Genomic DNA, 20,330 nt, shown 5'->3' with positions numbered 1-20,330 from the left:
TTTCACCAGTTTCTTTTATAGTCTGGATATTAATCTTTGTATAACATATATATTATTTTTAAAATCTCCCTTTGCTTTTTTTTTTTTTTTTTTTTGAGATGGAGTCTCGCTCTGTCACCAGGCTGGAGTGCAGTGGCATGATCTTGGCTCACTACAACCTCTGCTCCCGGATTCAAGTGATTCTCTTGCCCCAGCCTCCCGAGTAGCTGGGATTACAGGCATGCACCACCACGCCCAGCTAATTTTTGTATTTTTAGTAGGGACAGGCAGGGTTTCTTTCTTTTTTTTTTCTTTTTTTTTTTTTTGAGACGGAGTCTCGCTCTGTCGCCCAGGCTGGAGTGCAGTGGCGCGATCTCCGCTCACTGCAAGCTCCGCCTCCCGGGTTCACGCCATTCTCCTGCCTCAGCCTCCCGAGTAGCTGGGACTACAGGCGCCCGCTACCTCGCCCGGCTAGTTTTTTGTATTTTTTTAGTAGAGACGGGGTTTCACCGTGTTAGCCAGGATGGTCTCGATCTCCTGACCTCGTGATCCGCCCGTCTTGGCCTCCCAAAGTGCTGGGATTACAGGCTTGAGCCACCGCGCCCGGCCAGGGACAGGGTTTCACTATGCTAGCCAGGCCAGTCTTGAACTCCTGACCTCGTGATCCGTGCCCCCTCAGACTCCCAAAGTGCTAGGATTACAGGCGTGAGCCACCATGCCTGGGCCCCTTTACATTTTAAAAACATTGTTTATAGTATATTTCATTATGCATAACAATTATTTTTAAGCAGAAAAATCAGTCAGTCTTCCTTCCTGGCTCTGTATGGAGTTGTTGTTTATATGGAGGGCCCGTCCTTCTCTGGGGGACAGGTGATGGCATTTCTCCCAGAAGCTTGCGGAGGCCATTTCCTCAGGGGAGGAGCTCACCTGGGGACACATGGGGACAACTCTGGAAATACCGACAGCTGCAGGGAACACTGTTTCCCACCACTGTGCCTGAGCTCCTTTCTTAGAGCCCAGTTTGGGGAGGGCAGCAAAGCCAGATGCAAGGGTGTTGTCCCTGGTCAAATATGAGAAGGACATAGTTAAGCTTTGTGTCTGGTCAGGTAACTGGCAGGTCACGGTGATTGGCTGAGACCTCTCCCTTCCCCACAGAGGCCCTTCCCATTTCCTTTCCTCAGTTCCTCAGGCTCAGGTTTCTCTCCCCAGGAGCCTCAGATCAGGGAGCCCTGCAGAGCTGGGGGAGGGGGAGCAGCCACATATGTACCCACCCCTAGGATCAGCCTACTGCTGGTCCTCTGGCCGTAAGGCAACCTCTCCCTGCCCCCCTTCCCTCTCCAGCCTTCTTTCTTGTCCTCCTCCCCAGTGCCCCATCTGAAGCCGAGGGCTCCTGCAAACCAGGTGCAGGTACCATTAGCAGCAGAGGCAGAGAAGAGGGTCCTCCCAACCAAGCCACCTCTCCTTGACCTCTTGGGGTGGGGACCGAAGAATCCTCAGAGAGGGTGCTGGGAAGGAACAGGATTTGTTCAGGAGGAGGGGAGTCAGGAGGAGGAGAGAGGAAGCTTCAACCCTGGAAGCATGGCTGGACCACTCGCTCCTGCTGTCTTACCTACTAATGCTTGAGAAAGGTTGGTTGGAAAAGACAAAGTAGATACAAGAATCTAACATATTTCCCTTTATTGAATGTCAGGATTCTTAGAATTGGAAAAATGATGTTTGTATATAATGTATAAAGAAAAGAGAAAAACACCAGGAAAGCTGGTGTGGTGTGTGAAATTCTAGGTGCAGCTGTTGTGGAAATCTGCTGACCAATGTCAAGTTCAGGGCTGCACTAAGATGTGGATACCTCGCTGAGACTGTGGGCTCTGCTTTGATGGTGGCTGCGTTGGCTGTTATCCAATAACCATAGGAACTCCATGGGCATTTGGGCCATCAGGGTTGGAATTCTACCAGGTATTGGCTAGGGTGCATTTTTGTAATCAGTAGGCCCGGGACTGGGAGTGGGGGTGTGTGTCCTTTTTTGTGATCTCTCCACAAGATGGGTAATTTGTCTAATTTCCATGGAGGAACAGCATGGGCCTACAACAGGCCCTGTCGTCATCAGAGCTCAGGGGCCAGGTGTTCCACTCCACTTCTGTATTTTTAACTCACAGTATTTTTTTTTTTTTCATCTGGAAGTATTTTTAAATAAATTGCAGATATCCTGACATTCTACCCTTAAATAATTTATCATACATTTCTAAAACAAGAGCTCTTGCGGCATAGCAAATTAATATGATCACAGCCAATGCAATTAAAAATAGTTTCTTAATAGACTCTACTGCTCAGTCCATATTCACATTTAGACCCAGCAAGTTCAGCACTTTAACCATGAACAGAAACTCTGGTCCGCCTGAGACCTTGGCTGTCCCCAGACTTTCTAGCCCTTGGCCAGGTATGGAGCCTGATCCCCAGAGGAGCCCAGGAAGGCAGGCAAAAACTGGAAAGAGGAAGCAGGAGACTGGAGTTTCCAAGAAAAAGACCACAGACCCTGGGAGCCTAAACTGTCCCTGGATACTAGGACGCTCCCAGAACCTGAGGGGTGAGTGGAGATGGGACAGGGCTTCGCCTCCTTCCAGGGACTGTGTGCCCTCTTTCGGGCTCATGGAAGGTCATGGCATCCTGACTAACATGACTTCACAGCAAAGTTCCTTATCCTTGTTGGGCTCCTTCCCCCACTGTCTGGTACCCACTAGTGTCCTGCTTTTCTATCCCTCTCCAGCCACCTCTTTTCAGCTTTGGTCCCCCTTCTTTGCTGTCCCTTCCCTTAGCCTGCACTGGAGTCTTGCGCAGGGGCCCCTCCACCTATGGACTCACAACTGTGTTCCCAGGCTGGCTCCTTTTGTTTGTGTCCTGTGGTGCTTGGCCCTGAGCTGGGCGCAGGGAGGTCTTGAGTTCATACTTATTGACTTACTCTCCATGGGGAAGGGGTTTCAGAATTCATCTCCATCCCCTTCATTTTCTGGAGAAAGAAACGGATGTTCAGAGAGGGGCAGTGACCTATGTGTCCAAGTTCTTGTAGAGCTGAGCTGAGAAAACAAACCCAGGTCTTGTTTCCAAGCCTTGCTCGCCCACGGCCCTTCTACTCACTGGGCTTGTGTGCAGTGCCTTTCCCTGCTTATAACAGCATCTAAGGCAGCTCCAAGACATACAGGGGACATCAGGTGAACTGAAGATAAGAAAGGGTTATGATGGAGAAAAGAGGGCAAACTAGAGAAGCTGGGCCCCTAGAAATCAAATGTGGGGATGCAGACAGAGTTTGAAGGAAACTGAGGAAACAACAGGAATAAAACATTCAGATAATTTTATTATTCACAAAGCATGTTCATCATCATTATTGCTTATCTTAGTCCTTACAACAGTGTGGTATAATATTTCTCTCTCTACAAGTGAGGAAACTGAGGTCCAGGGAAGGTCCGTGACCTGTTGAAGGTGGCAGGTGGCTTTTTTGGTATCCAGGCTCCTGAGCTCCATCAGGGTTTTCCACCATATGTTCCCCCTGCAATCAGAGCAGGAAACCAGGAAGGGGGTCAGAGACTGCCACACAATTGCACAAGGTGCAGAGGCAACCCCTTCCCCATCCCATTACTCACAGAGTTGGTTGCCATACCCCCCTCACAAGGAGGAAATCTGCCCCCAGCCACTGCTGCCAGAAAGGTGTCAGTGGGTATGCAAGGATTTTGAGCCCAGCTTGGTCAGTTTCCTCACCCTGATTTTTTCCTTTATTTTCCTCTGCTGTCCACCAAGAAGAGGGGCCTGTTTCCTGCAGGTCTCCAAGTTCACCCTCTGCCCACACACTATTATCTGTCTTTCCAGCTGCAGTAAGCTCTGGAAAGACAGATGGTCTCTGCTGTGTCACAGTTGAGTCCGCTTTCTTTTATACCTCACTCCCTCTAAAACTCAGCCTTTGTTCGGTGTTCCCCTTGTGTCTGGTGCTTTTTGAATATATCACCTACTTAGAAATCCAAATAGCTTGGTAATGTGGGTGTTATCAGTTCTGTTTTTACCAATAAGGAGACTGGGGGTAGAGACCTTAAGAAACTTTTCCAGGGTCACTTAGTTGGCAAAAATGAAGGGGGTTCTTTGTTACACATTGGCAGAAAGTTTAGCAACACTGTCATCTGCAGTAATGTGGAAAGTAGAAAATGTCCCTCATGAGCTGGGTTGTGCAGCTAGGATTTCCAGGCAAAGTCTTGAAAGTGCTACCTGGTTTCTTCTTGTGGCTCATCATAAAATGAGAGAGGAGAGGTAAACTCTAGGCAGGATTATTCAACATGAGGGAGCTGGGACTTGATGACTTAAAAAATTCTCAGCCTCCAGACAGTAAATGATGCTAAAATCAAATCCAGGGCACGTTCAGGAATATTGGTCTAAAGATGAAACCAAGGCTATGACTGTAAAATCCTTTGTTAAGGCCTCAGAAAGGTAGTGCGTTTAGTAGGAAAAACCAAATTGTTTTCAGGTCTGGAAGGTCTTGAGGGCAGGAGCTTCTGTTCTCCGTGGAGCTGGGGTGCACCTCTCTCCCAGAACATGAATGTGTTCACCAACTCAGAAGCTCCTGAACCTTACTTTTGTGATTTTTACAGAGACTTCATCACGTCAGCATGATTGATGAGTAATGCAATCTTCAGCCCCCTCTCCTCCCTGGGGTATGGGAGGTGGGGTGAAAGTTCCAAGCTTTCAATCATGGATTGATACTTTTGGTGCTCAGCCCCCATCCAAGAGCACACTAAGAATCACCTTAGAGGCAAAGATGCCAGGAAATTCCAAGGGAGGTAGGACTTCTGTGTTAGACATTCCTATCACTCAGGAGATTAGAAAGGTCTTAGGAGCTCTGTGTCAGGAACAGAGGTCAAAAAGACCAAATGTGAGAACAAAAGATTCTCTTAGCACTCCGGTTTATAAGGGTCTTAGGAGCTCTGTGTCAGTAACTAAGGTCAAAGATATATATATATATATGAAAATTATATATAAGAATATATACATAATTTATTAAAATTTATTAATTTATTAATAAAAATTAATATAAAATATATAAAACATAAAAGGTATAAAATATATATTAAAATAAAAATATAATAAAAATTATTATTATAATTTATATAAAATCATAATGATTTTAATAGTATATAATTATTATTATTTCACATAGTGTCTCAAGCAAAAGGCCCTTTCATGAATTTAAGGGTGTGTGCTTCATAGATTTTTCAGTCAAACATTAGAGCTTCTAAGAAGTATAAAGACATTATCCTCACTGTCTTGGCAGAAGCACATGGTGTGGAACAGATCTTCTCTTAGAGAAATTTGTGGGTATGGTCTTTGTCTAATGGAGTGAGTCACAGTAAGTTTTATAGGAGATCCACATATTTTGTAAGAGAATGACATTCACAAAACACTGCCAGATTGGACTGAAAGGAACAGAAATAGCATAGAATCTGGGATCTTACTTTGTATCCCCCAAATTAAACTGGCAGGAAGCAGCCTGAGGAAATTACGAAGCTGTAAATATGGGCTGCCTTTCATGGAAAGAGAAGGGTGGCTCAGAAGACACTCAAGCACAGAGGCAGGAGCCACGACCACTGAGAATTATTTCTAGGTAGGTGTTGAGCAGTGTTTGAATCAAGGAATTTCCAACATTTGCCCAGCTAAAGTTCTGATTTTCTAAGCACCAGTGACCTTTTTTTGCCTCCCCCTTCCACTTCTTTTGAACAAGAATATCTGTAGTGGTTTTCCTACGACTGTACTACATTGGACATTGGGGTTGTGTGTGTGTGTGTGCGCGTGTGTGTGTGTGTGTGTGGCAGATAACTTGTCTCTAGTTCACAGGTCTTCATACTGAGAATTGTACTTGAGGAACTACACCTGAGGAATTTCCTCCACACCTGGACCTGGTTTAAATGACGAGTTCCTGGACCTCATCCTGATGCCATAATGGGATGAGACTTTGGGAGACCTTTGGTGGGACTAAGTGTATTTTTGCGTGTGGGAGGAATGTAAATAATTTGTGGCCAGAGCGAGTACTGTGGTGGTTTTAAAATACATGTGCTAATTCTTTAATATACCTTCCTTCAAGGGATGGAGGTGAATCCCAGGGCTGGACCCAATGACTGGCTTCTAATGAGTAGAATATGGCAGAAGCAACAGTTTGTGATTTCAGAGACTAGGTTATTAATGGCACTATGACTTCCTCCTTCCGCACCCTCTCTTGGATCAGTCACACTGGGGAGTTATTTCCCTTGCGGTGAAGAAAGGCTCATATGGCAAAGACCTCAGGTCTGTGTGAGCAGCCACGTGAGGGTGCACCGTCTTGGGAACGGCCCTCCATCAAACTCCCCACCACTGCATTTCTTGCTGACATCCTGACTGCAATACCAGAGAGGTTCTGAGCCAGGAGCACCCAGCTAAGTTGTTCCCAAATATCTGGCCACACCCCCAACCCCCCAAAAAACCTATGACCTAATGAATATGTATCATTTGTTGTTTTAAGCTAGTATGTTTTGGGGCTAGTTTATTACACAGCATCAAATGAGTCAGGAGAAAGTCACAAGAGTTCTTTTTTCCTGGAAGCCCAGGAAGAAAGCATCTCACGAAGGCAGAAGTGGAAGGCCATGCCTAGGGTGCTCCTCTTCCCAGGGTGAGGAGGTTTCAGCATTGGCTGCTGGATTTCACAGTGCAGAAGTCACTGGAGGTGTTTCAAGGAGTGGCGCAGTCAAAGGCCTGGCTGGAGTGGCTTCAAGAGAGAACAGAAGAGAACCTTGGAGGCTGATGGTGCAGCCAGTCCTTTCATGGGCCCTTGCTGCAGAGGACATTAAGATGATGGAGCAGTAGCTGGAGGGCTGTAAGTGGGGAGGGTTTAATATATTAGAGCCCATTTAGATTCTGACGGTCATGACATACAACTGGGGAAGAAGATGATGAAAGAGAGAGGGGTGGCTCCTGGATGAATATTCCTTTTTTAATTTTAGACAGGATCTTGCTCTGTCACCTAGGCTGGAGTGCAGTGGCATGATCATAGTTCACTGTAGCCTCACCCTCTTGGGCTCAAGCAATCCTCCTGCCTCAGCCTCCCGAGTAGCTGGGACCACACAAGTCCTCACCTCCATGCTCGGCTGGAATATTCTTGTGTAGACAAGAGAAGATGGGATTTGGAGCTGAAGGAAAGTGATTGGCTTGAGATGAGAGTAGGGAAAGTGAGAGGAAGAAGAGAGGCAGATGATTGGTAGGTGTGGTGGGATCAAGTGGACGTTCTTTTTCCTCCTTCCTTCCCTCCCTCCCTCTTCCTTCTTTCCTTCCTTCCCTCCTCTTTTTCTCTCCCTCTCATTCTGTCCCTCCCTCCCTCCCTCTCTTTCTCTCTTTCTCTCTTTCCCCCACTCTCTCTCTCTTTTCAGTGAGTTAGGATGTGGGCACACCAGCTGAGCATGTAGAGAGGGAAGACAGGGGACGATGTAGGTCTAGAGTGGAGCAGAGTCACTCCACTCTCAAGGTCACATGCTGACAGTGAGACACTTCGGGATGATAGATTGTATTTTGTCAGCCACAGCCACATTCATCTTGGCTGGACACAGGCACAGAGTAAGCGGGAAGCTAGGTCCAACCAGGGTTACAGTTTTCCCGGAGGAGTTCACTAAAAGGGAAGGGGAGCCCAGAAGTGGAGGCTGTGTGCCAAAGAGTGATTTGAGGTTGGATCATGGAAACTAAGGGAAAGGAAAGCACGAGTGCAATGGGGAAAAGGGGCAGATGGCAGGATTAATGGATCATGGGTCCCTGTGGTGTTGAAGCAATACTGGGATCAGGTTAGCAGGATTGAGGTAGGGAGTGGTGGGAATGAGATTAAGAGGGGAGCTGTTGGCGCTTGCTGATCATCTGCAAGGGTGGCTGAGATAGGGAAGAGGACCAGACCATTGGAGGCCAAGGAACTGAGATGCCAGGGATTTGTAAGAATCATTCATGTAGCTCTTGAGTCTACATGGGCCCAAGATCACCAAGAATTATGGTGGGAACAGTCAGAGTGATGTTGAGCCTGGGGTTAAGACCCCCGAGGAATAAACAGCAGTGCCCCAGATCGTACAGAATCTGCAGAAATGATGGGTGGTCACCCACAGTGATATAGCCTAATGGCAGAAAGCTACTTGTGGAGTACTTTAGGGAGGATAGGAAGATAGGAAGGGGCCGTGAGGAGCACAGAGGACACTGACTCCACCCTTGGACTCAGAAGCATGAGGTCAAGGAGAAAAAACCACCCCCTCCCCCCACAAGAGAACTGTGGAGAAAGTAGCGTCCTCAGAGAACAGGCAGATGTCAGGGAGAGTACCGCGGCGATGTTCAGAGAAGCTGAGTGCACAGGGGCTTGTGCTGATGACTGCGTACTTCAGGTACGCAGGTGGAAAGGTTATGGGATTTGGGACGAATGGGAAATGCGGCTAATGTAATTGATTTATAAGGTCTTACTGAGTTGGGATTCTGGGTGACGAGGGAGGACCAGGGCATCCTGGGCGTCTTATAGCAACTGGAGTGAACAGGGATATAATAAGCCACCAAGAGGCTATACTGGAGTCTGAGTGCTTACCTTCAGGGAAGCGGGGGGGCCAGGAGTCTTTACATGAGCAAGTGGAGACCTGGGATCTCACTTGCTCCTGCCCTTGGTGGCAGATGCTGGGGAGGGGTGTTTTGATGGAAAATCTGAGGTCCCTCCTCACTCTTGCCAAGAAGGTGAAAGCAGCAATAACTGGATAAAAATTGCATAAACCCATCCTCAAGGATGAACAGAGAGCTCCATACACATTTTGAAGGTGGGTAAAATCAGATGACTTCACAGATCATAGAGAGCTGGTGGGAGTGGGGGAATATGAGGGAAGTTGTTTTTACCTGAGAACCCCAGAAAGGTGGAGAAATGGGAAGTGCAGGTATCTCTTAAGGCAGGGTTGAAGTGGGTGCCAGAAACCAGAGAACAGGTTGGAGCTCTGCTTTAAGAATCACTTAGAATTCTAGATTCTCTGGGTTCCGTGAGACAGAGAGTAGGTTAGCTGCCCACATCCTCTGTCTTTCCTCTCTCTCAACAGCTGCAGAGAGCTTGAGGTAAGTCTTTGATGAGGGTGACACAGAGATGCTCCCCTCGGAGCACAGGGCGCCACAGAGAGAGAGAGTGTGCAGTGGGGGCTTGGGTGGGAACAGACATTGGGCAGCGAGACCCTTTTGCTCTGCTCCAGTTGGTGCCTAGAACCCTGGGTCTAGACTTACACCCCCAGGGAGGACAGCTAAGAGTCCTTTCTGGAGAAACCGAGCTGTGAAAGAGAAGAAATGGAGCCATGCTCCTACCCAGTCAGCCTGGAGCCCAGGGCACCCCGCAGCACGCACGGGGTTTCTGAGCTCTTCCATGCAAGTGGGTGGCTGAGAAGCGGCAAAGGTTTCCAGAACGCTCTGAAGAAAGACAGAGGTCAATGAAAGGAGAAAATAAAAAATATGACGGGCACCTTGGAGGACACAGAAAATATGGAAGGCTTCGGAAAAGTTCAAAAGTTAAAACTTTAATATTTCCAGAGAAAATATGTCTGGTCAAAATAAAACATGCTGTGCTATAAAAAGGAACATTCAGAGAACAAATGGACCATTTAGAAATGAAAAATGTGATCGTATACATTGAAAACACTTGAATGGAATGTAACCTTGAGGAACTTTCTCAGAAAGTAGGAATAAAGAAACATAGATGACAAACAGGAGAGGAAAGATAATCACGTCAGGCTCAGATTGGTAGGTCCAACATCGGATTGTAAGTGTCAGAAAGAGAGAGCAGCCCTGTGGGGGTGACAGGCCTGGGGCAAGGCGCAGAGTGATCTTGAATGTGGCGAGTTGGGGAGCCTCTTGACCAGCTTATGCAGAAAAAAGAGGTTCACTTCCTTGTAGAGGCTGCAGCCATGTTGGTGGCGGTAAGGACAGCACAGGGGGCGCTGTGCTGCAGGGGCGGCTGATCTAGGCAAAGCATTGTGGGGTCCCCAGTGATGACACTGGACTTCAATTCCTGGGTGGCGGAAATGCACAGAGGTGTTGTTGGGAAGGGACTTCTCAGGGGAACAATCAAGGAGGCGGGGACTGAAGACAGGACCCCCCATTAGGTGGCTGACACAGTGGTCCGAGTGCCAGTGTGAGGTGAAGGGGCTAGGAAATGGGGAGGAGGCACAATAGGGGAGGCCTTGGCAGAGTGTGGCTGAGCAAGGGGAGAGGGAGAGGGAAACGTTGGGGTGACCCAGGCATCTGGATTTGGGGTGTTAAATAAGAGTAATAAGAGGCCATTGGTTTAGACTGAGCTCCTGCACTAGGCCCAACAGCCCAAACCAAAATGGGGTCACTGGTGCTAAGGTTCCACGCCACCAAGCCAAAACCAAGTTGTTTATCTCACCTTCCGAGAAATTAAGAGAGAGAGGTAACAGCCAAATCCCTGCACAGGCCAGTTTTAGCTGGTATGGTAGGGAAGTCCCCTCTGCTTTAACCTTTTACAAAGAAGGTACCTTTGAAATGACCAATTTCTTTTTGTTCCTTGTTTGCACTTTCTTCTGTCTTTTTCTGTCTCTCCAACTGCCCAGGTTGCAGAGCACAGTTCTCTAAACCTCTTCTGATTCTGAGGGCTGCCCAATTTGCAAATCGTTCTTTGCTCAAATAAACTCTGTTAAATTTTTTTTGTCTAAAGTGTTTCTTTTCTTCTTTTCTGTTTTAGAGACAAGGTCTCACTCTGTCGCTCAGGCTGGAGTGCAGTGGCATGATCATGGTTCACAGCAACCGGGAACGCTTGGCTTCAAGCAATCCTCCAGCCTTGGCCTCCCAAAGTTGTGGTATTACAGGTGTCAGCCCCCAGCGTTCCAGGCCTCAAGTTTTTCTTTTATCAGGGGCTATAGATAGGAGGAGGAGGCAGGGAAGAAGGATTCTTATCATTGACTCAGGTTTGGTAGAAAGGTGCTGCAGGTGCTGGGCTTTGCACCCACAACGGGGTGCTGGCCCCAGTGCAAACTGAGGGTGAGCAAGTAGAGGGCCTGGGCTCTGCAGCTCTGCAGGGAGGGCGTGGCCAAAGGCCTTGGATCAAGTTCTGGCCTTTTCTTTGCAGAGAATGCAGAGGTCAGAGGTCCTGGAGCTCCTGGGAGCCTAGCCTTGTCAGAGACTGGCTGCCCACCTGAGGTCCTGTGGCTCAGTGGGAAGTGTCTATGGGCCTGGGGCCTGGTCTGAGCTGGGCGCAGCAGAGATCTCCCTTGATGCTGCACATGCCGATTCCTTGAGACCCCTGAGATATGGGGAGAAATACATGAAGTGACTTGAATCCGTTCTCCCACCCCGTCCCTCTCCCCAAGCCTGCCCCTCCTCCAGCAAGCCAGCTCCTGGCCTGACTCAGTTGTCCCTGTACCTTTCACTCAGCCCCACCTATGGTTTTTCCCATGTATCCCCTTCTCCCTGGGTGCTGTTTCCCTCCTGTGTCTACCCTCTCTCCCTCAGGACTAGAATGAGGCGGAGTCCTGGGATGGTGGCTTTAGGGAGTCCCTGGACTTGGGCTTGCCTGGAAGGGCAGGTGGTGGGAGGGACTTTCCAGCTGTGCAGGTCTGTGTTTCTGATGGAGGGCTGGGGGAGGGGAGACGGAAGGAGAAAGGTAGAGGGAAGAAGAGGAGAGGAGGGAGGGGTAGAGAGAGAGGGAGAGAGGAAGGGGGGGGAATGGGAAAGAGGGAGGGGGAGGAATGGAGAGGGAAAGGGAGGACAAGGGAGTGGGGGGAAGAAAGAGAGAGAGAAAGGGAGAGAGAGAGGAGAAAATACAGAGAAAGAGAAACATGGATGAGATTCCTGCAAGTTTGCAGCTGGAGGACAAAGGTAAGCCTGTGTGACATGTCAGATGGAGGGACTCCATGAGGGCTTTAGTTTGGAGAGCTCTGCCAATTATAATTTCCACCTCTGTTCTCTGGCCGATTCCCCTCTGACCCTCCATCCTGGGCAGAAGCTGTTCCCTGTTCCATTTGCCCCAAGTCCAACCCTCACCACACTCACCACCAGATGAGCAGGGCCGACAGCACCAGGCTCTTGACTACGAGGAGTCCACAGAGCACAGGGACCAGGGCACAGGGGGCTGCAGGTCCAGGGTGGAGAGTGGAGTTCTGTGGCCTGGAAGGCGGAGGGACAGGAAGGGGAGGGGACAGGTTATGGAGACAAGTCTTCATCTGCCAGCCCCCGCCCAGGCCTGTGTGGCTACGGGCGCACCCCCGAACTCACTGTGAAGGGACAGTGATGGTAGCTGGAGACTCAGGGTCTTCTCTGGCTCCTCCAGTGGGAGGCACACAGCTCTGGGTCTGGGTCTGTGAAGAGACCAGGTTGCGGGGAGCCCAAGAGGTCTGGGTCTGGGTCTGGGTCTGGGTCTGTGAAGACACCAGGTTGCGGGGAGCCCAGGAGGTCTGTGTGGAGGCAGAGGCTGCCAGGGAGGAGAAAGGGCTGTGGTTAGTGAGTGGAAGACCCCACCTGTGCCTGCTGGCAGGAAAGCTGGTTGGGGGAGTTGGACCAGACTGGGAACAGAGCCCATGAGCCCAGAGAAGAAAACTGATTTGAGGGGTGGGCACTGAACTGTGAAGTCCTCTGGCTCAGAATTAGAAACACCTGTGGCCTGGGCTCTATTGGGCCCCTGCAGTCATATCCTTGAGTCCAGGAGGAGCACTGGAAGAGGACTCAGGAGGCCTGGTCCCCTCCCAGCACTCAAGTCTTTGGACGGGCACCCACCTGAACCTCCTGAGGGTGGACATGGCCATGATGCTTCGGGCCCCTCTGGCTCTCGACCCTCCATTCTCTTTCTCATGCCTCTGGGGCTTGGGAAGGGAGCCTCTTGTGGGAATTTGAAAGGTAGTTTTCAGATTCCTGCCCCTCCCAGTTCTGCTGCACAGCCATGGACCCCAAGCCTCAGCAGCCTAGGGAATGCCTTTCACAGCCCCTCTTGACTCTGGGACTCTGTGAACTGGCTGCGCACCACTCCTACCATTCACCTTCCCAGGAAGACCCGGAGCCACCTGTGCTAAGAGCCCTTGGTGGAAGTGGGGAATGGCTGTCTCTGGAAGAGTGATGGGGACTGTTGAGGTCAAAAAGGCAATGCTGGTTACGAGGGCGGTGGCAGGGTGTGAAGGAAAAGAAAGTGGGGTTGGAACCAAGGCTGGGAGAGGAAGTGGGGATTCTCAGTGTCTCAACCTAGCAGACTAGGTCTACATACCTAACTGGAGTCCAGGAGGTGGGGAGAGGGGGAAAAAAGGGGAAAGGGCTAGGAGGGGCATGAAGGAGAGGGTGCCTGAGGCTGGGTCATTCCTTGTCCCAGAGACTGCCCTGGAAGGTCCTCCCTGGACCGAGTCACAGGCCTATAGACCTGTGGACACGATCCTGTCCCACAGGACACTCTCTGAGGCTGTCTAGGATGCTATCCAGGATAACCCTGTGCTCAGCCTGGGAGAAGGCCGTGTTTGGGACACTCTGGTAAAATTCTAGGCCTGTGCTATTGAATGTGTCATCTATGGCCTGGTGCTGGTCTACAAATTGTCTGTAACCCATTCACAACAAGGTAAGTATAAAAATTGGGAGTAGGGGTTTCAAAACGTTTATATCAATTTGTTATTGCCTCAAGATCCAAGCATGTGATTAGTTAACTCGTCTCATCTCCTTGAACGGGATATAGACCAGCTTGGGTGTTGTCAAATTAGCATGGAGAGTCGAACATGGAGCGAGCTGTGTGCTAGTAACCTATGCCAGGGCCATGCTACAGTGGGTGATACTTTAAAATTAGTTGTTAGCGGCCAGGCATGGTGGCTCACGCCTGTAATTCTGGCACTTTGGGAGAGGCAGGTGGATCACTAGAGGTCAGGAGTTTCAGACCAGCCTGGCCAACATGGTGAGACCCCATCTCTACTAAAAATACAAAAAAATTATCCAGGCGTGGTAGTAGGCACCTGTAATCCCAGCTACTCGGGAGGCTGAGGCATGAGAATAGGTTGAACTCGGGAGGCGGAGGTTGCAGTGAGCCGAGATCGCGTTACTACACTCCAGCCTGGGCGACAGACAGACTCTGTCTCAAAAAAAAAAAAAAAGTAAATAAATAAATAAAATAAAATAAGTTTTTAGCTGTAACCCAAAAGTGTATAAACATCTGGAAAGATGTATAATTTTATAATTTATTATTTTTACAATCATTTTCATTTTTAATCAAACATTTTAAACAAAATGTAAAGTGTAACATGATTAGCTAATTTAGAGTAGAATAGTGATTACTTAATTAGCGTTCTAATGAACAGATAGCAAAACAAGTCACTGAAAAAACATATCTTTCCTGGATGTGGCAGTGACAGCCAAATGAAGATGGTAGAATTGATTCCAAAGAAATTTTTTCCTTGTGCAATTATTCCAAAGAGTTTGTGCTGGTCTTGTTTGAAAGTAGAATCCCTCATTGTGGTAGGCAGAATAAGGGTGCCCCAAAATGTCTACTCCCTAATCCCAGGAACCTGTGAGGACATTGCCTTCCATGGCAAAGGGAAATTTGCAAGTGTGATTAAGGTTGAAGACCTTGAGTTGGAGAGAGTTGCCTGGATTATCCAGGTGGGCTCGATCTACTTATGAGTCTGTAAGAGCAGAGAACGTTTCCTAGCTGTGGTCAGAGACAGGTGCAATGTGAGAGGGACCCCCATCCGGTGTTGACGGCTTTGATGAGGGAGAAAGGTGGCCGTGGGCCAAGGAACGTGGCAGCCTCATGAAGCTGGGGACAACCTTCGGTTTACAGCAAGCAAGAAAACAAGACCTCCATCTCTGATAGCTGCAGGAAACTGAACTCTGCCCACAACCTGGATGAGGAGAAACAGATGATCTCCTAGAGCCCCCAGGAGGGAACATAGCCTGCTGACCCTTGGTTTCAGTTCAGTAAGACCCATACTGGATGCCGCAAGATAATAAATTTGTTTTAAGCCACTAAATTTGTGGTAATTTGTTATGGCAGCAACAGGGAACTATTACACTCATATATGCGAGTTTTGTAGTTGTAATTAGTAGGGAAGTATTAAAACCTAGTGAGTTATTTGTTGAGATGTATTGGCTTATGAGGCAAATGCACCATAAAAACAAGTGACATAGTCTGGGTACGGTGGCTCACGCCTGTAATCCCAGCACTTTGGGAGGCCGAGGCGGGTGGATCACCTGAGGTCAGAAGTTTGAGACAAGGCTGACCAATATGGTGAAACCCTGTCTCTACTAAAAATACACAAATTAGCCCGGCATGGTGGCAGGTGCCTGTAGTCCCAGCTACACCAGAGGCTGAGGCAGGAGAATCGCTTCAACTCTGGAGGCGGAGGTTGCAGTGAGCCGAGATTGCGCCACCGCACTCCAGACAGAGCGAGACTCCGTCTCAAAACGAAACAAAACAAAACAAAAAACAAGTGGCATATACATATGAAACGGAAAAACACAAGTTCACAACAAACTTTTTAGGAAAAAAAAGAGTACTGGATTGAAAAGCTCTTGAAAGGAATCTGTATTTCACATATAAGCTCTAGACTTTGTGGCTTTTTGTAAAGTAACATTTTGTATTGCAAAGACCAACAATCCATCTACAGTTGCCGAAACATTACTGAACAACGTTTGCTTTACGACACTGGGTAATGTATAGCAAAGAAGGGAGCTTGATATCATTTTCCCTTGATGCCTTAGGTCAACATATTCAGGAATTGGATAATGAGATGGATGACCACCTCCCAGAACAAATAAAGCTAGCAAAGTATTCTTCATGGCAATTTGAAAAAAATGCACAAATATTGCTAGCATAACTATTCTTTTAGTATATGCAATTTGAACACAATGATATGAAGGAATTCTGTATCTTTTAGCTTAATTGTCACAAACACAACTAGCTCTGAACTGTATAAAACTATGAAGGTTATATTATCAAAATGTGGTTCGGGGGTTAAGTTTTATGTAAGAGTATGTTCTGATGACTGCAATTGCAATGACAGGAAAATGTCATCCAGGTTAAGAAGGCTTGGGCTAGATTGTAAATTAATGCACTCCTTCCTTCATTGAGAGAGTTTTGCTATGAAATAAAATCAGCTTAACTGAACGTTGTGCTGACCAATGTGGACAAAATTGTGAATTTTATAAGGTGAATATATGAAATTTGAAATCATTCTCTTTATTATGTGGTAATTGAAAACAGATCATAAACAGCTACTGTTGCATGCCAAATTCAAAGTTTTGTTGAGAATGTTTCATCTATAGAAAGAATTCCTCATGTTTCTTTAAGACAAGAAGCCAGTTTAGGACAAATGTGAACTGTACCTTCAAGCTTGTTTATACTGTAGTTCTGATGTTAACATGTCCATGCAAGGAAGTAAAGCAACATGTTTTTCAGTGGCGAATAAAGTCTAAGTGCAAACATAAAAGTTAGAAGACCCATTTCTGTGAATTGTTATGACATATTCTTAATTTAATAACATTTATCAACAAAATAGGTGATGATATTGCATATCTTCACAAGTGCTCATGGGAAAACACTGATAATTTGATAGCATGTTTTGAATTTTGTTTTTTGTCAAAAGAAGACATATGCAGAGGAAATTCATAGATCTAGAATCCATATTTTCCCATCAAAAGATAATTTAAACTATAACTTTTAGGATAAACTTTTGGAACTGGCTACTCATAAAGGATTGAAGATGCATTTTGAAATTACAGCATCGCTTGCTTCCTTTTATAAAAGTTAAACATAAAACTGTTGAGCTTGTCGGAACTGCTTTAAAATTTCTTCTGTTTCTGACATTATACCTCCGTGAGACCAATTTTCTGGTCTTCTACTATGAGTATTATTTTTTAAAAAATCAGCACAATTTCTTTATACATTATCTCCTAAGCGATGTGGTGTCATAAATAGTTCTCAGATTAGGTAAGTTAACAAGTAAGAAAAGTGCTCATTTGTCACATTATAATCCTTAAACACGGACAGACAGGGTGTTTGTTTGAAGGGTGCATACTGGCATTTAATATAGAGAACTGCAATTTCCCCTCTAACTTTGTATTTAGTTTTAACTGAGGAACAACAAAATGTTATGAGTATACCGTTAAGCCGCTACATCAATCACCTTTAGGCGCACTTTCAAATGAACCATGTATACAGTTTTTATAAATTTTTCCCTATGTGATATTTGTTCTGATTTTATTTATTAAAATGTAATTTTATGTTTGTCAAATTTAATAAATTTTGGGCTTGTACTTTGTATGTCTTTTTCTTATTTTTCTAGTAATTTGTTTTTACCATATTTTACCAAAAAAATTAGTCATGTGAATTGCAGATTTTTTTTTTTAAAGGTCCTCCTCCATAGGAACTTAGAGTAGCTCTGCTTTGGGCAGGAGGTTGGCACACTTTCTGTAAAGGGTCAGGGATGAGCCATGTGGTCTCTGTCACAGCTGCTCGATTTTGCTGTCACAGCATGAAAAGGGCCACAGACAATAGGTAAACGAGTGGGCATGGCTGTGTTCCAAAAAATAACTCTACTTACAGGCACTGAAATTTGAATTTCCTGTATGCCACAAAATATTGTTTTTCTTTTGATTTTTTTCACCCATTCTTATCGGGCCATCCTTTGCTGACCCTGATCTGGACTATGAGGGATACCCATAGTATCTTGGTATCTGGACTACCCAGATACTACTGGCTCTACGTGGTGGGGGCAGCCAGTGGATGCACCTTTCCTGGGCACCTGCTATGTACCAAAGATGCTGGGCGGTCCTGCCCTCCTGTAGCAGGGTCATATGGGCTGACTGCTCAGCATGCTCACCAGGTGTGTTTCAGCGTCTCTCAGGAGGCCCAGGCTGCAGGCTTGAGAGTCAGGGAGACTGTGAGATGGCTGCTCCTGTGCACATCTGAGTTCCCCCCATACCTGTTCCCAACAGCCTCCCCAGGAGACTGGGGTGTGGGCAAGGGTGACTTCCATGATTAGGAAACCAGGGGTGATGGAGGCACCAAAAGGGGGTGAGGGGCACCCCCCTGAGGACCCTAGGGAAAGAGCTCACCTGGAGATACCACCAGATAGAACCTGACAGACTTAGAGACAGAGTTGTCAGAAGGGCGGTAGATTCTACACCAGTAGTGTCCTGAGTCTTCCTCTCTCAGATCAGTCATGGTGACAGTGAAGAAGCCAGCAGCAGGGTCATCCCAGATTGCGAATCGAGAGGTCGCAGCCACCGTCCTGGGCTTGGAGCTGGTGACTAACCTGATGCACACGAGTGCTGATGCCTCCTTACACCAGCCTTTCTTCTCATAGAGCCTGCCTGTGGGCGGGTACTGGCATCTCACGGTCAGCGTCTGCCCTGCCACACTTTGAAGTACCTGAGCCTTGGATCGTGCCTGAGAGCCTATAGAATGATGAAGTAACGCATAGGTCAAGGCCACACGCACAACCTGCCTCATAGCAGGCCTCTGCCCACAGAGCCACCTGCTACCTGACTCTGCTGTCCCGACAGTCCCCACCATACCCATCTCCTCTGTTCCCTGGCTCCCCCTCCCCCTCACCTGGAAACAGCAGCAGCAGCAGTAGCAGTGGGTGTAGGGCTCGCCAGGCCATGTGGCCCTTTTCCTATGTGCTCGTGGGAGGGGATACCTGGAGAAGACTGGGGAGAGGGAACTGGGAGCTGGGCCTGATTCTGCTGCTCTTCCAGCACCTCTGATAGAAAAATGAGACAGGCTAAGGCCTGGGTTGGGGAGATGGGAGACTGCAAAGGGCAGGTTCTGTGGGCACAGGGAAGCGGGGATCTCCAGCTGTAGGTGAGTCTGGGCCTGGTGGGCTGGGTGCTGTCCGGCACACAGCTTCCCAGCCCTCTGTAGAAGATGCCTGCTCTCCCCTGCACCCAGCTGCCCCTCCCCACCATGACCTACCCCTGAGGGAGGAGCTGAAAAGGCCAGGAGGAAACTGTGGGCGAGTAATGGACTGCTTCCCCCTTGCTCCCTCTCTGCGCTGCCTCTTCTTTGCAGGGCCCGGGATTTGCCGCCCTTTCCAGGGAAAGTCAGGCTGAAGGTGGATGACAAGCTCAGGGGCACTTGGCACCCTGATCATGAGTCCCAAGCCCCACTGGTCACAGGGTGGCCAGGGACGTCATGCCCAGGCCTCCGTGATGGGTCAGTGATGTGCTTCCACTCTGGGAAGTTTCGTGGGTGCGGGAGAGGAGAGGGGAGAGGAGGTGGAGATTCAAAACCAGCAAGGGAGGCTAGGGAGGGTCCTTGGCAAAGGTAGGGGAGGGGAGGGGAGGGTTGGGAGAGCACACCGAGCAGGAGATGTATCAGTGGGGTGGGGTAGAGGGAGCCCAGGCACCCGGACCTGGCCTCATCTCTGTATCCTCGACCTTCACCACTTAAGGACCCTGGAAGAATATTGTTTAATTAAAACATAAACAGATGAAAGACTCTAGCATTTTTTTTTTTTTAGTTAATACCAGCACTTTGAAGATTTAATTTTAAAATAAGATGCAATTTACAAAGAGAATGAGCTAATATATCTTAGGACCGGTAGCAACACTGTGTGTAATTGCAGTTGCACCACTGGGGGCTCTGCTGGTCTGGCGTCTGCTGCCAGGAGCTCTGTGAACAGAGGTAATGACTGAGATGGGAATTGGAACTTGTCAAGTGGACTCGATTCCAAGTCCACTGCTTTGCCTGCCCCTGGACTCCTGCTCCCCACTCCGTCTCAGTACAGTGCCCTACTCCTTACAGTAGGAGTGTGCAGAGACTGAGAACGGGAAGGGCAGAGGGGTAGGCAAAAGGAGGACACAGCAGGGCTATCAGACGTTGGTGCCCAAGGGCCCGAGGTGGGAAAGCAGGCTGGAGCTCCGGAGCCAGAAGACAGCTCAAGGAGTGATGCCCGCCACTCACTCACACAAGCATTGTTTACAAAGTGTGCTCATGCACACTTTCTCAAGACCCTCAGCAGGTTCGCGGGGGAGGTATTACTTCTCTTTTTCACAGATGTGGGAACTGAGGCCCAGATATGGTCAGCCACCTGCTCAGAGTCACACAGGACCAGAACAGGCCTCCTGACTTCTGTCTGGGGCCTTCTGGCTGGCCTGGTTGAAGTATGACCCACAGACAGGACAGGAAACCAGGGGCAAGAGAGAGGCTCCCGTGGAGCTGCACACACAGGCAGAGGTGAGCTTGTAGGGGGGTTTTCTTGCCGACAGTGGGGCCCAGCTTCTTCCTGAACATAATTATGTACCAAATCAGGGTGGGGCACCCTCCTGAGGGGGAGGAAGCCACCCTGTCTCCAGATGGCACCAAGGCACGTCACTCTGTG

At 48.2% G+C, this 20,330-nt stretch overlaps 1 protein-coding gene across 1 annotated transcript; it reads right to left on the bottom strand.

The window, feature by feature from the left end:
- Nucleotides 1–3,330: 3,330 nt before the first annotated feature.
- On the bottom strand, nt 3,331–18,611 carry NCR2 (natural cytotoxicity triggering receptor 2). Its single transcript, XM_025383853.1, has 6 exons — nt 18,560–18,611; nt 18,061–18,402; nt 13,413–13,423; nt 12,256–12,380; nt 12,034–12,147; nt 3,331–3,517 (listed from the first exon to the last, which is right to left on the bottom strand). The coding sequence occupies exons 1-6, from the start codon at nt 18,609–18,611 to the stop codon at nt 3,331–3,333; spliced, it is 831 nt and encodes a 276-aa protein (XP_025239638.1).
- Between the last annotated feature and the right edge of the window lie 1,719 nt (nt 18,612–20,330).

This window comes from Theropithecus gelada, chromosome 4 (assembly GCF_003255815.1).
Source record: "Theropithecus gelada isolate Dixy chromosome 4, Tgel_1.0, whole genome shotgun sequence".
Lineage (NCBI taxonomy): Eukaryota > Metazoa > Chordata > Mammalia > Primates > Cercopithecidae > Theropithecus > Theropithecus gelada.
The sequence above is the reverse complement of the archived record's forward strand: the minus strand, read 5'-3'. Positions and strand labels throughout refer to the sequence as shown.

What these genes read in the sequence shown, in the direction of transcription:
- NCR2 (XM_025383853.1), bottom strand. Translation starts at nt 18,611, where the DNA reads ATGGCCTGGCGAGCCCTACACCCACTGCTACTGCTGCTGCTGCTGTTT. An exon ending in GCTGCTGCTGCTGTTTCCAG is followed by an intron (nt 18,403 to 18,559) that starts GTGAGGGGGAGG and finishes ATCATTCTATAG; the next exon opens with GCTCTCAGGCACGATCCAAG. An exon ending in ACCATCACTGTCCCTTCACA is followed by an intron (nt 12,148 to 12,255) that starts GTGAGTTCGGGG and finishes TCCGCCTTCCAG; the next exon opens with GCCACAGAACTCCACTCTCC.